The following is a 20,925-nucleotide window of genomic DNA, read 5'->3' on the forward strand; positions in this document are numbered from 1 at the left end:
AGAAACTGGTATATTTGGCATAGCGTTCCGGTCTGTTAGTCTGGAATAGCACCGACTCAAAGGCTGTTTGGTCAAATAGTCAATGCTTGGTATTTCATGCATACACCCTTCTTCAGATAGGTACACATTATGTATTCCTATCTGAAGAAGGGCGTGAGCATGAAAGACCAACACTGTTATTTAGGGATACCTTTGATTTGATTATCTTGATTTTTTCAAAATAATAATTTTATGTGTAGTAATCTCTCTGGACTTTGTACTATATATATATATATATATATATATATATATATATATATATATATATATAAAATCTATAGAATATTAGAATATTTAATTTTTACTAGTTGAACAAATTATTTAATTTTTTTAGTCCTAATTATAATCTTTATGCCTCAACAGCGTAGAATCTCTTTGGGTCTATGTAAAAATTTGTGCAACGAATGATCAGCTGCATTTAGTGCTCGAAATGTACTATTTTTAATTAGGTATTTTTAGGAAAATACCCCATCATGACCACTATTTGGAGCCAACTATCATAGGAGATATTCAAAGTACAATAAATGCAGAGTTCATTCATTTCTCCCATGTGAATGCTTAGGACTTTTATATACATAAACTTCCTATTGTGCCCCAACAGATAAGCTAAGGGTTAAACTGTTGAGCAACTCCCTCCATTCCTACCAGGTTCCTTCTTTTTTTAAAAAACCTTATACACACACACTAGAACATACCTCCTTGTTCATCGCACACAATGATTCGGTTTCCAAAATCAATTGCACGGAGTGTTTCTCTGAAGGCCTATATAAAAAATGCAGTAGAACATTACAACACTGGATTTTCTTGTGTTTCTGCCACATTCATCTTTTCTGTGTAGAGTAGGCTGTTCATATACCCAACGTGAAATTTCAGCTGCTTGAATGATCCAAATTTAAAGACAGGTAGGACTAAGTAAGTAATTAGAGGATGCATTACTTTACAAATTTTACACATTTTCAGGGACATACTGTATGTTCACTATTGTTAAAATTAAAGTAGAACCTTAGCCTTTTAATGAAACGGGTGTTTTTTACATTTTTTTTTCTCAGAAGAGACTGTGACTGTCTTCTGTGTAATAAACACATCTTACCTGTTTGCTTGCAATGCTTCTACTGTATATGTACACTATGCCACACTTGCACAGCTCAGTGTAGCATTCTTTTGTTTTGGGATGACTTAAATCCTGTGCAAAGCCAGGTACTGCACGCCAGGCCAGCTAATCAAGATAGCCAAAGACCAAACCCAGAAAAAGACTGGGCAAAGATGTTAGTGGTGGAGAGGGAGTTTGGTTCCACTTTGAGGGATGGAGCTTTTTGATTTAACAATGTAGCACAGGTTTCATGGTAGGAGTTTTTAATCAGATGCTTATTTTTCACCAAATATCTTTTAAATGAAAGTCCCACTAAACTTTCAGTTTAAATCAGCTAATCAAGTAAAATTCAGGGGCCTCAAAACGAAAAAGTTTTTTCTTTGGAAAGCCAGCCACATCTAGAGTAGCAAAGGATGCTTACTGTCAGCACAGGCATTGGAAATGGCTCTTGTTTCTGAGTGGAAGCAGTGGTCTCTCTGAAAAGGTCCATCACACTCTGAGTCAGAGCTTCAGCTCTTCACATAGCAAAACACATGGTCCCTGTTTTTTTTTTTGCAATATTAATCTTCAATCCAGAGATTTACCCTGTGCATTTTTTCTTCTACTAGATGTCCTCGATCTGATGGCCAACACCATATAACCCTCTTCCTCTGAGCACATTGTGACTGGACAGTGAAAGGAGAAGCAACAAAGTAATGAGCTCATCTCTCTGTCACCTTCTGCCAGCACATCAGCGCAAGAACTGATTGGCTTCTTGTACTTTTTCTTTCTCTCGCACTCCAGCCCTGCTAGACAGGGATTGCAAGAAGCTGATTCTAGGTCATATTCAGGTACTTTCCACTGCTTGCTTTTAATCACTTCCCCTCTGGCGCAACTTTTTTCATTGTTCACATACATGTTAAAATCAACCTTTTGACTTTATTACTTAACCACTTTCCATATGTCACTGGAGTTTGAGTGGTTATACCTGGGTGATGGCTGCTACAGTTTTTCAGAGCTGATGATTGGCTCTCTTTTGTAATAGCGATTGGAGCAACTCACCACTGCTTGAATGCTATTACAACCAGCGGGAGGGCGATGTCCCCTTCTGCGGCTCTCGGACGCAACCAGTCGGCACATCCGGGTTCAGGCTTTGAGCAGCTGTTCTTAATAGTAGCCCAGAAGCGATGAGATGACATCACTTCTGGTTTACTCCATTATTGGTTGCACCATTTTTTGAAAACTGAAAGCATCTTGGTGTTTTTGAATGCTTTTAAGAACAGAAGAGTAATTTAGGGTCTTATAGACCCCAGATCTCTCCAAACAAAGTACCTGTCACATGCCTATTGCTCTAAGAAGGATGTTTACATTCCTTGTGATAGCAATAAAAAAGATAAAAAATATGAAAGCAACAGTTTAAAAATAAAAAATAAATAAATTGTAAGTTGCAAGCAGCGATTGTCCCACACGTGAGATATCACCGGGAATGTCCGATCATGGGTAGTAATTCTAGCACCTCCTCTTTAAATCTAAAGTGGTAACCTAAAGGCTTTTAAAGTGTCGCCTATGGATAGTAAAATTTTCGTTGTCTGTCGCGGTTGCATGGGTGTGCGCAATTTTAAAGCGTGACATGTTTGGTATCGATTTACTTGGCATAACTTCATCTTTTATATTTTACAAAAAAATGAGTTATCTATTGTTTTTTTGTGCATTAAAAAGAAAAAACAAAAAAAAAACGTGTTTTTCCCCCCAAAAAACTGAATTTTTGTAAAATCTTACCGTAAAATTCCTTTCTCTGAGTCCTCCGACAGTCGCCGCCCCTTCCCAAGTCTTCACCAATGGGTATTGACCTTTGCTCCGCAGGAGTAGCTAGGCACAAGATTTGTTAATAACAAAAGCATTTAGCATAGACACACCCCTAGGGGCTGTCCCCTTAGTCAATACCTCCCTGCACCAGCATTCCCAACTCAGTTTGGTAGCATAGCAGTAAGAGTACACAAAAACCCCAAAAGAGGGGCGGGGGGCGGCGACTGTCGGAGGACTCAGAGAAAGGAATTTTACGGTAAGATTTTACAAAAATTCAGTTTTCTCTTACGTCCTCCGACAGTCGCCGCCCCTTCCCAAGTCTTCACCAATGGGATGTCCCAAAGCAGTGTAGACCTGAGGGGTGGGAGACGCAGCCGCAGAAAAAGCAACGCAGTACCCACATCAGAGAAAGGAACCTTACACACAGTAAGAGAACCAACTGGGCAACAGGAAAACGTGCTCAACAGGAGCAACAACCCAGGAAAAAACAAGTAACCCAGGGGTAAAAACACCCCAACAGCCAAGGACCCAAAAATAAGGGTCCCTAAGGTACTGCCGCACTGAGAACTTTACGGCCAAAGGAGGCATCGGCCGATGCCTGAACATCCACCTTATAGAACTTTGAGAAGGTGTGAACGGACGACCAAGTCGCCGCCTTACACACCTGGGCCACAGAAGCCTGATGCCGGAAAGCCCAAGACGTACTCAAAGACCTGGTAGAGTGCGCTTTTACAGGGAAGGGAGGAACCCTCCCCCTCAAGGCATAGGCCTGCACAATGGTTTGTCTAATCCATTTGGCGATAGTCGCGGCCGACACCGCCATGCCCTTCCGAGGTCCCTCAGGAAGGACAAAGAGGGAATCCGACTTGCGAAAAGGCTTAGTGGACAACAGGTAAACCCTGATTGCCCGGACAACATCCAAGGAATGTAAGGCAACCTCCTTAGGATGCTTCAGCTTCGCGCAGAGCGAAGGCAAGATAATTTCCTTATTAAGGTGAAAATCCAAGATCACTGTCGGCAGAAAGGACGGGTTAGGTTGCAAGACCACCTTATCCTTGTGGATCACCAAGTAGGGAGAGCTGCAGGACAAAGCCGCCAGCTCCGACACCCTGCAAGCCGACGTGATCGCCACCAAAAAGGCCACCTTTTTGGACAACAGAGGCAACGAGATCTCCCTGATCTTTTCAAAGGGAGCATGTTGCAATGCGGACAGAACCAGGTTCAAGTCCCACGGAGGCAAAGGCTCCCTCCGTGGAGGGGCCAAATGGCGCACCCCTTGAACAAAGGTGCGGATCAACGAGTTTGACGCCACAGGGCGCTGAAAAAGAACGGCCAGCGCAGAAATCTGGCCCTTAATCAAGGCCAGCGCCAAACGCTGGTCCACTTCAGTTCGGAGGAAAGCCAACACTCTGGACACCGAGTATGAGCGAGGGGAAAACCCCCTGGACTCACACCAGGCAAAGTATGCTTTCCAAGTACGGTAGTAAATCTTTCCCGAAGAGGCTTTTCTAGCCTTGATCAAAGTGGGAATGACCTCAGGGGAGAGACCCCTGTCCTTCAGGACCTGGCTTTCAACAGCCAGGCCGTTAAAGCCAGCGACTGTAAAGCAGGATGGAATATCGGCCCTTGAGACAGAAGGTCTTCTTGAAGCGGCAGGCACCACGGAGCGTCGACTGCCAGATTGACGAGGTCTGCGTACCAAGACCGGCGAGGCCAGTCCGGTGCCACCAGAATCACCGTGTGCGGTTCCGAGGCTAACCTGCGAAGGAGCCTGGACAGCAGCTGAACCGGTGGAAAGGCATACATCAGACGATACTGATGCCAGGGCGCCATTAACGCGTCTGAGGCGTCCGCCTGAGGATCGCGCATCCTTGCCACGAACCTTTCCACCTTGTTGTTTAGACGAGACGCGAACAGGTCCACATCTGGGGAACCCCACTTCGCGCACAACATCTGGAAGACATCCGGGTGAAGGGACCATTCTCCCTGGTCCAGGGTCTGGCGACTCAGATAATCCGCCTGCCAGTTCTCCACCCCCGAATGTGAACTGCCGTTATCGCCGGGACGTGCGTCTCGGCCCAAGACAGAATGTCGGCCACTTCCCGAGCCGCTCGGGCACTCCTGGCGCCCCCTTGATGGTTGATGTAGGCCACCGCGGTGGCATTGTCCGTCTGAACCCGAACTGGACGGCTCAGAAGCCGTTCCGACCAATGCCGAAGGCAAAGCTTTATCGCACGCAATTCCAGAATGTTGATCGGAAGGGAGGACTCCTCCTCCGACCAAGTCCCCTGGGCGGACAGAACGCCCAGGACACCACCCCAGCCCGACAGGCTGGCATCCGTGGTGACTACCGTTCACAACAACGGACGGAAAGACTTGCCCCCCGACACCGTCGGGGACTGGAGCCACCACAGCAGACTCTGTCTGGTGCAGGGACTCAACGAGATCCGCAGATCCAAGGACTGCGGACGCCCGTCCCACTTGGCCAGAATCTCCGCCTGGAGACCCCGTGTGTGAAACTGGGCAAAGGGAATCGCCTCGAAGGCTGAGACCATCAACCCCAGACATCTCATGCATGTCCGGAGGGACGAGCTTTGGTTGTCTCTGAGGGCCCAGACCTCGTCCTGAAGTGTCCGGAGTTTGTCCTCTGGAAGGAAAGCCTTCGCCTGAACAGAGTCCAGAACCATCCCCAAATAGGGAAAGCGAACCGAAGGACACAGAGTCGACTTCGGGATGTTTATGGTCCAACCGAACTCTTGCAGCGTCTGCACCGTGGTGGACAGGTCGGCCATCAGGCTCTGGCTGGCATTGGACCGTATGAGGAGATCGTCCAGAAACCCCAAGACCGCAATGCCCTGGGCCCGCAACAGGGCCAGGACCGGCGCCAGCACCTTGGTAAAAACCCGCGGAGCCGAAGCGAGACCGAAAGGTAACGCCACGAATTGGTAGTGTTCCTCCGCAATGGCGAATCGAAGGTACCGTTGATGACCCTCGAAGATGGGGATGTGTAGGTACGCATCCTTCAGATCGATGGAGGCCATGAACTCCCCCGGACTCAGGGCAGCCACCACTGAGCGCAGGGATTCCATGCGGAACCTGCGAACCCGCACAAAGCGGTTCAGAGCTTTCAAATCCAGAATCGGACGCACCTTGCCCTCCTTTCTGGGCACAGTGAACAGATTGGAGTAAAACCCCCGAAATCTGTCCCGATGAGGCACCGGAACCACCACTCCTTGGGCCCGCAGGTCCCGCACCGCCAGATGCAGATCCTGCAGACGCTCCGAAGACAGCTGAAGATTTGAGGGAAAAAATCTGCCCGCTGGCCGAGAGAGAAATTCGATCTTGTAACCAGATCAAACGATTTCCTGAACCCATCTGTCCTGAATGCGTATCAGCCAAGGTTGGAGGAAACCGCGCAGATGTCCCCCCACCCCAGAAACGGGTGAGGGCGCCCCTTCAGGCGGAACTGGCGTGGGTTGTCGAACCGGACTGGCCGGATTTTTGCTTACCCGCCCACGGCTTCTTCTGGGAGCCCTGGCCCTTGAAGGGCTTGCCCTTGGATTGTGACCGAAAGGCACGAAAGGACCCCTGGGAGGGCCTAAACGAGGAATTCCGTTTGCCACGGAAAGATTTGTGCTTGGGATTCTGGGGTAAGAGAGTACTCTTGCCCCCAGTAACACCCTTAATCAGAGTATCCAAAGCCTCGCCAAAAAGGCGAGATCCCACGTAGGGAAAATCCGCCAACGTCTTGCGAGAAGATTGGTCCACCGACCAATTCTTCAGCCATATCAGGCGATGGTTGAGCACCGCCACGCCAGACAGGCGTGCAGCCAAAGGAGCTAAATTCAAGTCCACATCACACAAGTACATAACGCCTTGATGGATTTGATCCACCATGGCCAATGTGGTAGGCGGAGCCGAATCAGCCACCAGGGTGCGCCTGAGCACCTTCGTCCAATCGGCAACCGCCTGGGCCGCCATAACCGAAGCAAAAATAGGTTTTAGCATAGAACCAGCAACCATATAGGCATGACGGGCAAGAGACTCCAACCTCCTGTCCGTAGGGTCCCGGAAAACCGGGGTATCCTCAGAAGGAATCGCAGTAGCTTTGTTTAAAACGGCTACCGCGTGATCCACCTGAGGCGCCACACACCAACGCTCGTCGGTGGATGGCGCAAATGGATAAAGCAGTTTAAACTTATTCGGCACTGTAAAGGGCTTCTTTAAATTGCGCCACTGCTCATTAACAGTATGGTGAAATTCAGCAGGGCAGGGAAAAACCTGCGCTGATTTTGCGGGTCCTTTGTGTCCCAAAGGAGGACACCCTAGCAGGAGCAGTGGGCTCATCCTCCAAGTGCAAAGTATCCTTAATGGAGGCGATCAGCTCATCCATGAGTGCAAGCTCTTCAGGCAAGCCAGGGGGAGAAGCATCAACCCCTTCCACCTCCGCCTCCCCCTCAGACCCCATGAGGTCCAGAGATGAGCGAGACCCTGAGAAGGGCACGCCAGCCACAGCAGCCACATCGCCCTCTGAATCATAGGAAATGGATAACCTGGCCCTTTTTGCGGATCGTTCAGCCATCAGCATATGCACCTGAGACACCAATGATGCCACTACCGTGGCCAGATCAACCCCCTCGGGGGGGTGCAGCAGCCCCCTGGTCCCCCACCAGGGCGGGGGGAAACTTGCTATCCTGAGAATCCATGCCCACAGCAATGAAAGGAAAAAAAGGGTACTGCCCCTTTAACACCACGGCGAGCGAAGCCCACCGTACACTACTGTATGCACCGATCCCGCAGGGATAGAGAACACTGAGCAAGGAATGACAGGACAATGAAGGAAAAACCTGGAGAGAGCACAAACAGGCTGCTGCCACCGATCGCTGTCCCAGAGAAAGAGGAAGTGATGCAAGAACCGGCTGACTTATATAGCCTATGAAGGCTCCGCAAAAATGGGATCGAGGCTACAAGAAAATGGCACCGACATGTGCTCGAACGAGCGCGGCCCGCCAAAATGGCGGCGATTGGCGCCAAAAACACAGCGCTGTATAGGGACAGGGCCGTCCATAGCAATTTCTGCAAAAAAATGGCGGGCCGCACAGCGGTCGCCGCTCAAGCATGTCTGTCCAATCTGCCCCACAGAATTCACAGCAGAGCGGGAGGGCCCCCCCCCTCGCAGCCCACCAAGGCATGCATCCATACAGGGATCTGACAGGGAGCCCGCATAGTACACAGACATGGGGGTACACACAGCCACAGACTGACACCCACACAGATGGTCCCCACACAGAAGGTGCTTACCGTACCGGATGGCGTGGGGAGCCGTCTCAAGCGACAAACCGCTATCAGGATGACAGAGAGTGCCGCAGCCAGGACGCAGTGGACTGCAGCACGAGACTGCAGAATGGCGTCCAGTGAGGTAGCCACCTCACAGGCAGCATCTCTGCAGCGAACAGGGATGGGTCGTTCATGGCGCCAGGGCGAACCATAGCTGAACGCTCGATGGCAGGCTGGGGATCCATCTGGCCCTCAGCCCTGGGATCCAGGGCGGCCAGTCCGAGACCCAGCTCCGCATGATCATCTTCATCCGAAGATCCCTAAACTAAAGCTGACAAAATAACAGCTAGTAAAGAAAGAAAAAATACTTGAAATAAAATCAAAAAAGGGTAGAAGGCTGAGACTGAAGCCCCAGCACAGGAAAGCCTGCTACTCCTAAGCTAGGCAAGATGAAACTGAGTTGGGAATGCTGGTGCAGGGAGGTATTGACTAAGGGGACAGCCCCTAGGGGTGTGTCTATGCTAAAAGCTTTTGTTATTAACAAATCTTGTGCCTAGCTACTCCTGTGGAGCAAAGGTCAATACCCAGTGGTGAAGACTTGGGAAGGGGCGGCGACTGTCGGAGGACGTAAGAGAAATTGTGTTTAAAAAACCATGGGGCAAATACCATGTGACATAAAAAATTGCAAAACCCACCAATTTTTCTCTAGGGCCTCTGATAAAAAAAAATTCATAATGTTTGGGGGTTCTAAATAATTTTCTAGCAAAAAATACTAATTGTTAACATGTGAACAAAAAGTATCAGAAAAAGCACGGACTGGAGGTGGTTAAAATCCCCAGAACATTATATATTTTCTAAATGCAGATGCCCTGTAGGATAAAAACATGGCAGTTGCAATTTATGTTGTACGTTATTTGTACAATCGTTTATGAAAGCTATATTTTTAGGAAACATCACATTGCAATGAATTTTAGTGCCCATAAACCCAATTTAATTTCTAAGGCTGGGTTCACACATGCGAATTGGATGCAGGTTTCCCAACATCCAATTTGCAAACCAGGAGAGTGTGACTGGCTCTCAATGGAGCCGGTTCACACAGCTCCAGGGTGGACACGGCTGGATTTAAAAAGGGTCCTGTGCGTGTTTGGTTCCAGTACAGGTGCGAATTCAGGCACAAATTTGGACCTGATTCGCACCCGATTCGGTGAACAGGGATACACCGGACCCCATGCTGTGAACCGCAGCCCCAGCATATGTCAACTACATGCGTCTTGAAATTGGTGACAAATGATGGCACTAAAGTCCCTTACAACTCATCAGTTTAGAGTAATGCCTAGTACACACTATCGTTTTTTTTTTTGTTTTGTTTTGTTCAACCCAGCAGGCAGAGCGAAAAAAAAACGTAAGCGCTTGGGAGGAGATCCTGTACTAACTACCTGATCGGATGCCGATCAGCAGACCTTTTTTGGTCATATTCTTCAACAGAAGCTGGACATTCAACAGGCTTCTGTTGGACCGGCTGCTGTACACACTAGGGTTGCCACCTCATCCCTTTAAACCTGAACACATATCAATTACACAGGTTCTGAGGCTAATTTAATGCAGATAAGGTACTAAGTGAGTTTAATTACCACCTTAATCAGCCACAGAACCTGTGTAATTAAATTATGACAGCTCTTAACCTGGAAATGCTCAGAGCTTACAGATTGCAGAAGGAATGTTCCCTGAGCTCCTCCATTTCTAGTTATCCTGAGCTTCGGGGAGGTTAAGGATAGCCCAGGAACCATAGAGGCTAGGGCTTGATGGTGGACACATTATGAATTATGTGCTGCTGTCCAGATCACTTTTAAAATTTATTTAAGAATAATGAATGAAAAAAATGAATAATTTATTATTAATGATTGTATGAATGACTAAAGAACTGAAATAATATAATTTATATCTGCTTAAAATTCATCTTTAAAGTGGATGTAAACCCCATTCATGAAATCTGACCTGGGCACATATGTCTGTAGTGTTTACTTATCTCTCTCCAAAACCCTAAGTCCCGTGTCTTTCTGCTGCTCTGTTCCTCTGTTATCAGCATGATAACTCCTGACAAGTTCTCCGACACAGGAGATAAAAGCAGCTTTATGTAGGGGTGGGTGCATAGAGATAGATTAGCAGAGAGCTTGTCTATTCACAGCCCAGCTCTGCATGTTTCTTCCTTCCTCTGCCTATGTGGAGGGGGGTGGGGTGTCTTTCCTACAATCGGATGTCACACAGTATATGGCAAGACTCCACACCCAGTGCTGGAACAGGAAGAAATAATTCTAACATAATGACTTTCTAAACAGTGTAGAAAGCTGAAGACTGCAGATATACAAATAAAACTTATGTAGGAGGATTGGTTTAATCTCTGTGTATCATATGAGGCTGTTCACTTCACTGGGTATATGTTAGGGTTTAAATCCACTTTAAAGGTCTATGTATGTATAGTAAGCAGCGTGAAGAAATGTAAATCAAAGTGCTCCATTGGCATGAGCCTGAAGCTGGATACACACTATAAAATTTTCTATAGGTTTTTTCCTTTAGATTCACCAAAACCATATAATATGAGGTCAGACCTAAACACTTTCAATTTGTATGCAATCAGGCAGGCCTTTGCACTACATAGTTGAAGGTAAATCTAAATAAAGGAAATCAAACAACAAAAGTTGTATAGTGTATATCCAGCTTTAGAATATTGATAGAACAGAATAATGTGATCTGCTTTAAATTATTTGTGTTATGCATCACAATCATTTATTCTTAGATGGAGCAGATTGAAAAGCTTGACTTTCACCAAGCATTTACTGGCGGTGAATCGATGACTCACTTAAAACACATGATCTTGGAAGATTCCCCTGCAGTAAAAGTTTGGTGAATGTTCAAGTCCCTGCTTTATAAATATCCTTTCAAGTGTTTACCCTTACATGACGCCATGAAAAAATGAGCATATATCTGCGTCTGTGAGTGACAGGTGTTTGCATATGACAGGCTGCGGCTGTTTGCTGATAACCGCACCTTCAAGTGTTTTTGTGCGTACAGGGGGTGAACTATCTGCGTCCAGAGGCGCACATTTGTCCCTGAATGTAATTAAACACTAGGATGTGCAGTTACCAGCGTACAGCCACAGCCTGTGATTGATTTGTACAGGTGTCTGTCACTCCCAGGCTCAGAGAGATGCTCCTTTTTCATTGTGTACGGCTATCTGCACCCATGTAAATGGGTCCTTATTTACATTTTTCTCTTTTTGAAACAGGAATAAAAAAAAGGATCTAGTTATAATTTTTTAAACCGATGATTCAGCACTTATAAATGGATTCTACTGTGTCAGGCTGCAGACAGCAAGTGGTGGAAACCCTTTTGTACCACCAGAGTTTATCATAACAAAATCTAAGCTAGCATGTCAATCAAAATGAGTAAAATTTAGCCAATACATTTCTTGCAAGGTAAGCACTGAAATATACTCAGCTGTTTGTGTGCTAATGAATAAGTAGTTGTGAACATACAGTATGTCATGCACACTTTCTAAGAAAATTATAAATACTTTTATTTAATTTCAGAAATTATCTTTCTTTTCTTTTTTTTTAAGGTAAAATGTTCTGTGATGTGACCATGTACATCTTCTTGCTGACAGTGGGGGACAGGATACTGTGCAGACACTCGCTATGCCTGTATTCCATAGTCTGTTCAGTCTAAGGAAAGATAGGGGTGTGTTCAAGAGGCAGGCTGTGATTGGGACAGGGTGTGTCCAAGAGGCAGGCTGTGATTGGGACAGGGTGTGTCCAAGAGGCAGGCTGTGATTGGCTGGGGGTGTGTTCAGGAGGCAGGCTGTGATTGGGAGAGGCTGTGTCCAAGAGGCAGGCTGTGATTGGGACAGGGTGTGTCCAAGAGGCAGGCTGTGATAGGGAGAGGGTGTGTCCAAGAGGCAGGCTGTGATTGGCTGGGGGTGTGTTCAGGAGGCAGGCTGTGATTGGGAGAGGATGTGTCCAGGAGGCAGGCTGTGATAGGGAGAGGGTGTGTCCAAGAGGCAGGCTGTGATTGGCTGGGGGTGTGTTCAGGAGGCAGGCTGTGATTGGGAGAGGGTGTGTCCAAGAGGCAGGCTGTGATTGGCTGAGGGTGTGTTCAGGAGGCAGGCTGTGATTGGGAGAGGGTGTGTCCAAGAGGCAGGCTGTGATTGGCTGGGGGTGTGGCATTTGAACAAACTACCCAACACACACTCATGCTGTGTGTTTGCACAGTGTCCTGTACCTCTATATGGCCAACTGACCACCTAACACAGATCAGCTTCTGTGCTATGTGTTGTCAGTTTAGAACAAAAAAGAAAGGTGAATGGCAGGATGAGCCAGGTACTTTAAACTACATGAAATGAAAATTATAGAGACTATGATTTATAAAATACACATATGTGAACACATACATGAAAAAGAAGAAGAATATTTAGGGTAAAATACACGTTATATACTTACAATGAAAATGGTGTTATTTTCTGGTAGCTGCTGGATTACAGTCTGAATGTGTTTGATGCTAGTATTTGGATTTCGCTCTACAAAGTTTTTTAGTTCTTCTCCAATTATTTTAGCTGCAACTTCAGGGGGAAAAGCCAAAGCAATGCCAGTACCTATTGCAGGCACGGTCACAGATTTAACATTTTTGGAATTGCATTTTACAAGTAAATCACAAATCCCCTTTCTCAGGTCCTGAAAAATACATACATATACAACATGATTTTTTTATACACAAACATTTGCAAGAAAACCCCTATAAAGTGATCTCCAGAAATAATAGCTTTTAAATGTGATATCATCTTTATCTAAACCTTAACAAACCCTAACAATTAGGAAATCCTTATTTATTTTATGTGTTTGTTTGAAGTTTAACTCCTTCCTGGTTCAAATTTTTATTGGTTTTTAATTATTATTTAATTTGATTAACGCTAGTCATCACATATATCCAAACAAGGCTTGCTCCCTCTCCATTAGTATATGGTTTGTATATGTTAGCAGACATAATGTATGCCCATGGCTCAACTCTGCACCTGGAGATAAAGAGAAATGTCTAAATTTGATACAGATGTTTTTCATTTTTCCCAGTTAAGGGCCGGTTCACGCCAGAATGCAGTGCGGGAAAGGTGAGTTCTGTGTGCATTCCCGCACTGCCTTTGCGATCTGCTGCAGGTGGAAATTTGTTCTTATTGGGACCTCCAATGCAGATTACAAATGCAGTGCATTTGTGGGCTCTAGATTGTACCACAGTAACATGCAATTTGGTGTGGCGCGTTTTTCAGAAGTAGTGCATACGCTACTTTTTGTGCAATCTGGTGTAATTTGCAGCCCAATATTAGGTCTAAAGTAGTGAGTACGGGGAGACTCATATCTTTCACCGAGGACCCCCTTCAATTATATGTAGTTTCAATAATTAAAAACTATAAGGCCCCTTTCACACATGTGGACCGTTCAGATCCGCCTGTCAGTTTTTCAGGCGGATCTAAACGGATGCCCAATGCATCTATATGGGGCAGCGGATGTCAGCAGAGACATGTCCGCTGACACCCGCTGCCATCCGATCTGATCCTGTCCGTCAAATCAGGACAGATGGAAACCCTATTTTACATCTGTCCAGTGGATCGGGTGGGATCGGATGAGAGCGGACATGCGGTCCGTTCTCATGCGATTCCCCTATAGAGGACAGTAGGGATCTGACACCTCCGTCTCCGCACACAGAGCGGAGACACAGCTGTCATCCGCCTGCTCAGCGGGGGATCGGCGGAACAATCCCCCGCTGAGCAGCATGGCTCCATTGAAGAAATAGAGCCATGTGAAAGGGGGCTAAGATTTGAATATTATTTTAATTTCCAAAGTAATTTTCAATATTTTTAAATCTGTAGTTTTTATTAAAGCTACTCTCCGAGAAGATGGTGGGAGATGGTCTAAGTATTGCCTAAAGATGGACTTTACAGTAATGCCTGTTCACCCTGCCATAAAGACCCTTGTGTAGGTGTCCTGTTGAATAATGCCTCCAGACAAAAAATGTATCTGACGAACTGCGCATGCGCAGTACGTAACGTCACTCCAGTTGTTATCCCGATCAGCTGGCGTGACGACGACACTGCGCATGTTCAGTTTCTCTGAGGTATTATCTTACAAGAGGCAAACTGCGGAGAGAGGGGAGGGTGTAGAATATAAATGTCAGATTCTGCCTCGGTCTCTGCGCATGCGCGCGACGGAACACTATTCTTATTGGATGGATTATTTTTATTGGGAAATTGCGGGAATATTATTGTGAGTAAAGTACCTGTACACACAGCTCTGACGGGGACAAATAGAAGTATATCTGGACACTGATGTAAAGGAGCACTCTGATGGGGACACTGGATGTAAAGAGGCATACTGATGGGGACACTGGATGTAAAGGGGCACTCTGATGGGGACACTGGATGTAAAGGGGCACTCTGGCTGGGACACTGGATGTAAAGGGGCACTCTGATGGGTGAACCTTATATAATGGGGCACTCTGATGGGGACATTTGATGTAATGGGGCACTCTGTTGGGGACATCTGATGTAAAGGGGCACTCTGATGGGGACACTGGAGGTAAAGGGGCACTCTGATGGGGACACTGATGTAAAGGAGCACTCTGATGGAGACACTGAATGTAAAGGGGGACACTGATCTAAAAGGGCACTCTGATGGGGACACAATGGATATAAGGGGCACTCTGCTGGGGACACTGATGTAAAGGGGCACTCTGATGGAGACACAACGGATGTAAAGGGGCACTCTGATGGGGACACAATGGATGTAAAGGGGCACTCTGATGGGGACACTGATGTAAAGGAGAACTCTGATGGGGACACTGATGTGAAGGGGCACTCTGATGGGGACACTGATTTAAAGGGGCACTCTGATGGGGACACAACGGATATAAATGGGCACTCTGATGGGGACACAACGGATATAAATGGGCACGCTGATGGGGACACAACGGATATAAAGGGGCATTTTGATGGGGACACCGGATGTAAAGGGGCACTCTGATGTAAAGGGGCACTCTGATGGGGACACTGATGTAAAGGGGCACTGATGGAAACACCGGATGTAAGCACCCTGTGTGATATTTAAGAGATGTATGCCTTTCCCCCCACCCCCCAACTATATTTACCTAGGTGGATGCTACTTCTGCCCCCCCCCTCCCCCACTGCTGATCGCTTGGTTCTGACAGCTCCCCGACTAGTGAGCAGCTGACTGTTAGTCAGCAGCTCTCCGCTCTGCCCCCTCCTCGCTCATTTAAGTGCTGGGCTGTGGAGAGGCGGGGAGCAGCCAGCTCAGGCTCTCAGCGTCTTGTTGAGAGGCTGAGCTGGATGTCGGTCCAGGCACCTGGCGGATCCTGACTTCCATGGTCATGGCTGGACTGACTTCAGTGATGTCAGCAGAGAGCGGACTTCAGTCCACTCTCTGCTGAAAATGAATTGCACTCTTGTGATCCATAGAAGTACAGTCAAACAGCTTTGGCTGTACATCTCCTTTAACACACTGTGCTGTATACAATGTGCTGACTGTGTTCTTTTAAAGCTTAATGTGTTATATTCCGCACAATGTTATACAGTATATGGCACAGTGAGTTATACATTGTAAATAACACAGTACACATTGAGGTCTGTATAACATGCTGTGCAATGCATTACCAGTGACCGCAACTGGACATAATTAGGGGTTGTTGGAATGTCCAACTGATGTCACTGTGGCAGCGTGCCGGCTGGCTCCAATTATTTATATTATTATAGAAGTAAAAAAGGTGACAGTCAGAAATTTATGTTCTGCTAACTGTTTATTAAAAATTCGTATTTTTGTGATCTAGACCATGAATCTGCACCAGCAGACTAATAACATTTAATTTGAATGAAATGTAATCATTTTTACTTTACGTCTACAAGGTGATTGGAGCTCGGGGCTCAAGCAGCTGTACATCCTGTCAGGAACCCACTGAGAATTATAGTCCAGGTAAATATGGAGATTCTTGTCGATTTAATTAACCTCATTATGACCGTCCGCCGCAGATGTACTGTGGCAGGCAGCCCCTCCTGCGCAAATCAGCGTAACTGTACGTCAGTCGCGAGCAGGAGGCTAGGGGGCGAACCGGCACTGCCGCTGGCGCACTCCCGCCCCTGCTCATCAGGGGGGAAACCGATGCAGCGGGCAGGTGGCTCCGATTGCCGTCATTCCCCGCTGAGAGAGAACAACGGTCAGCTGTTGTAAACACAGCTTACCGTTCTTCTCTCTGGAATGATCATAGAGCCCCTGAGATCCTTCTATATAGGAACACAGGTCTCCATGGTCAATTCACAAGCCTTGTAACCCCCCCCCCCCCACAGTTAGAATCACTCCGCTATGCTCACATTTAACCCCCTGATTACCCCCAATGTTAACCCCTTCCCTGCCAGTGTCATTATTATAGTAACAGTGCATATTTTAAGCACTGATTACTGTAGTAATGTCACTGGTGCCCCTAAAAGTGTAAAAAATGTCAGTCAGGGGTCCAATCTGTCCGCCGCAATGTTGCGGTTCCACAAAAAAACGCAGATCGCCGCCATTACTAGTAAAAAAAAGGAAAAAACTATAAAAATTACAAATCTTTACCGTAGTTAGTAGACGCAATAGCTTTTGCGCAAACCAATCGAAATACGCTTATTGCGTTTTTTTTTTTTACCAAAAATATGTAGCAGAAAACAAATTGGCCTTAAAAATTTTGATTTTGATTTTTTTTTTGTAAATGTTCTATAGCAGAATGAATAGAAAAAGGGGCTGTAATAGCCCCCTTTTTCTATATGGGATGGTGGCAGGGGCAGCTAGCTGGGTTATGAACTTTAGTGAACCATGTTAAGTTAATAGTGTAGGTGGTTTAGCCTGCTGGTAACGAGGGTCAGTGACTTTTTGACTTCTGGTCACTCTCCCTCAAACTTCCCGCTCAAAATTGCGGGTATCTGGGCAGTTTTGAGCTCAGATGTGGCGTTCCCGCCCAATTTCAGCTGTCTCTGGGAAGCTCCGCTCCCACTCAAATCTCCCGCTCTTTAGCGCTCATCTAGCCCTAACCAGTTCTTAGGGGAGCTATTTAGGAGCGACCGCGGGGCTCCGGGTCACTTCACTAACTCAGGACTGATTCATAGCGTTCCCTGTTGCCTTTCCTGCTCCGGTTCTTCCCCATTCTGAAGCATGAGCCTGCTGCGGAAATTGATTGAAAAAGCCGGGGAGGAAGGCGGCGAAGCCTGGATACGCTGCTGCCTGAAGTTACCTCTTTCGCCAGATGAAGAAGCAGTGCGGGCCGCACCAGTCCCAGCTACCGGTCGGGGTTCCATGTCGGATGTGAGCGGGCTGCCGGAGGAGGAAAGCGCTGGTGAAGTGCCGCTGTGTCCGCAGGAAGACGAGAGGGAAGTGCGCAGGTTATCGGACATGCGCAGTGTCATCTCCGTTGTCACGTCCGGTGCGGAGGCGGCACCGGCGAAGTGTAGGAGGATGCCCCGAAAGCCGGATCCAATCAGCGGGGATCGCCGCAAAGAAGAGGAGGTCGGCAGCAAGGTCGCAACGTAGCCGGGGGTCCGTCACGGAAGCACCATTCCCCTGTGCACAGGAGATCAGCTGTCAGGAAAGAGCCTGTTGGTCGGACAGGGTTCACCCCTGCAGCCACCAGGGATGTTCCAGCCAATCCATCCCCACGTGTCGGGGCATCTGCACTGCCTGGTTTGGGTGAGTCTTCCAATGAACCTTTAGTCTGTGAAATATCCCCTCTTGGTTTCCATCTCTCCGATTATGTGAAGGAGAAAATATGGCAGGGAGCTTTTGTGGACATATTATCCTTACTGCCGTCTGCCAAAGATTTTGTGTCCAAATCAGACAAAAAAGATGAAGAAGAGAGGAGGAGACCAATAACTAAATCCTTTAATAACTGGTTGCAGGCTTTTTTGATTTTTTTCTAGTGTGTTGTGTGAGAAGTGTCCCAATAGGAGTGTGGGACTTTTCCAACACATTGAAAGTGTTTTGGAAACATATTAAAATTTCGGCGGATCCGCCTGGTTTAGCTATGATGTAGCGTTCAGGCAGAAACTGGCAGTGCAGCCATCTCTGAAATGGGGGACCAAAGATGTGGGTCTATGGCTGGACCTTTTTCTCCCCCAACGGTCGTTTCTTCCCAGACAGCCTAGCAACCCCCAGCAGTCACAATCCGGAATGCAGACATTCAGAAAGGGAGTCTGCTTTAATTACAACGAATCCCAGTGTAGATGGCTCGGTTCTTGTAAATTTAGGCAGGAATGTGCTTTCTGCATTGGGACGCATCCCATCTCCAAGTGCTTCAAGAAAATGGCAAGTAACCAGCAGCCAGGGGGCATTCAAAAGGGCTATCACCCCGGTGAAGCTCCCAGAAATGCTGCCTTGGCTCCTCAGTTACCTCGACAGGGGGAAAGCGCAGCTCCTAATTGACGGATTTCCTTTTGGTTTTCCTTTGCCAATCTTTAAGGGGAGGGGATATGTTGTTCACAACAATCTGAAATCAGTGGATGGCCTGCAAGACATTGTGGCAGAGAAGATTTCAGAAGAATTACAGGACGGAAGATTTGCTGGCCCCTTTTCATAACCCCCCTTTTTGGATTTCAGAGTTTCTCCTTATTGTACAGAAGAAGGAACCGAACACTTATAGGTTAATACACCATCTGTCTTACCCTAAGGGTGACTCTCTGAATGACGACATCAGTGACAGCCTGGCATCAGTCCAATATTCTACTTTTGAAGATGCCTTAGAGAAGCTTAGAGTGGTAGGTCAGGGGGCATTACTGGCAAAAGTGCTCATACACCCCAGGTGTTTCAATTCATTGGGTTTTTATTTCAAATGCCAATTTTATTTTGACAAATGCCTCCCAATGGGCTACTCCCTTTCTTGTTTTTATTTTGAAAGTTTTTCCACTTTTTTAGAATGGGTAGTAGTGCAGGTGTCTGGCTCTAATTTTTTGGTTCACTATTTGGATGATTTCCGTTTCATGGGACCTCCTTCTTCTAATACCTGTTCGTCGTTACTTGACGTATTTATAAAAATCTGTGATCATTTTGGGGTCCCTCTGGCCCTGGAAAAAAACTGTTCTTCCTTCAACATGCATAGATTTCTTAGGTATCACAGTCGATTCTGGTCAGATGGAGTTCTGATTGCCGGAAGAAAAAATTGAGAAAATGCGAAGATCCCTGTTAATAGTAATACGCCGGAAAAAGGTTTGTCTGAAAGACTTACAGTCTTTACTGGGTTTACTGGCTTTTGCCTCCAGGGTGATACCGGTAGGTAAACTATTTTCCAGAAGAATTTGTGCAGCTATCTCCGGCCTTAAATCGCCTTCAGCTCACGTGAGAATATCGGGTGATATGAATATGAAGAAGGATTTATTGGTATGGATTGAATTCCTTTCTTATTTCAACGGGAAAGCAGTTTGGCAGCAACAGATTGTGCTAGACAAAGAATTTTTGCTTTTCACAGATGCAGCCGGGGTCTAGAGGGTTTGCCGCCATACGGAGCAATCATTGGTGCGCGGCACCATGGTGCAACAGATGGAGGGCTTTAGGCTTTACACGTAATATTGTATTACTGGAGCTGTTTCCGATCATAGTGGCCCTAGATTTATGGGGCCACTGTTTTAGGAATAAGGGTATAATGGCAAGAACTGACAACAGGGGTGTGCTTTTTGCCATCAACTGTTTGTCGTCTAAATCCCCACCAGTCACCATTATGCTTCGTTATCTAGTAGCTGGATGTCTCTATTTTAACATCTCGATTAAAGCTTCATTTGTGCCCGGTAAAGATAACGTGTTGGCAGACTGTTTATCTCGCTTCCAGATGGAACGGTTTTTTCATCTTCTACCGGAAGCAGATACAGCGGGACACCCCTGCCCTGTTCACCTCTGGGAGCTGATTTAGACTGCATTACAGAAAATATTAAACTATCCTTAGCCCCGGCGACGCTCACTGGATATCAATCAGCTTTGTTGCTAGGGTTACAGCATTTGCAGCGTCTCAGTGTGCCCACGGAATCTTTTTCTGAGACTTTGTTACTTTTTAAATTCCATGTTCAGGAAACAATTCTCCTGGTCTCACGTCAACAAAATTCTTGCTGGAGTGTCATTCTTTTGTAAATTGACTAATCTGCCTACATGCTTTTCCTTTTTCTCTGTGAGACAGGCCATGAAGGGATACAGGAAGCAGGATACCAGGATTGATGATAGGAAACCCATCTCTGTTAAGTTACTGGTCAACCTTTGTTTGGCCACAGAAAGTGTTTGTTTCTCTAAATATGAATCTAACTTCTTTAAAGCTGCTTTTGCGGTTATGTTCTTTGCTGCACTTAGGATTTCTGAGTTAATCCCTAACAAGAAGTTTGGTTTTTCTGGTTTAGAGATATTGAAAACTTCTCTATAGAGAAGTTTTCTGTTGCTAGTGTCAGTATTTTTTTTTTTTTTTTTTAGGGTCAGTATTTTTATTTCACATTCCAAAACAGATCAGTTCGGCTTAGGTAAGCAGGTAATCCTTCATGAGTTTAAAAGTTCCTCAGTTTGCCCAGTTTTCCTGCTAAAGAATTTTATGTCACAGAGACCCTGTAAAAACGATGTGTTATTTATACATGAGTCAAGTAAACCGCTTTCTAGATACCAGTTTTCTTCTGTTCTGAAAATATGTTTGAA

At 46.4% G+C, this 20,925-nt stretch overlaps 1 protein-coding gene across 1 annotated transcript in view; it reads right to left on the minus strand.

The window, feature by feature from the left end:
- The window catches only part of LOC309560148 (protein mono-ADP-ribosyltransferase PARP14-like), a 78,750-nt gene that overhangs the window by 48,714 nt on the left and 9,111 nt on the right, over positions 1 to 20,925 (minus strand). Inside the window, exons 3-4 of the mRNA XM_082263710.1 lie at positions 12,685 to 12,915; positions 735 to 801 (exon numbers count right to left, since the gene is read on the minus strand). Coding sequence (XP_082119836.1) covers positions 735 to 801; positions 12,685 to 12,915 — 298 coding nt within the window. The remainder of the gene's footprint in view (positions 1 to 734; positions 802 to 12,684; positions 12,916 to 20,925) is intronic.

The sequence above is a fragment of the Pelophylax lessonae genome, assembly GCF_965119305.1.
Source record: "Pelophylax lessonae genome assembly, chromosome: 1".
Classification (NCBI taxonomy): Eukaryota; Metazoa; Chordata; class Amphibia; order Anura; family Ranidae; genus Pelophylax; species Pelophylax lessonae.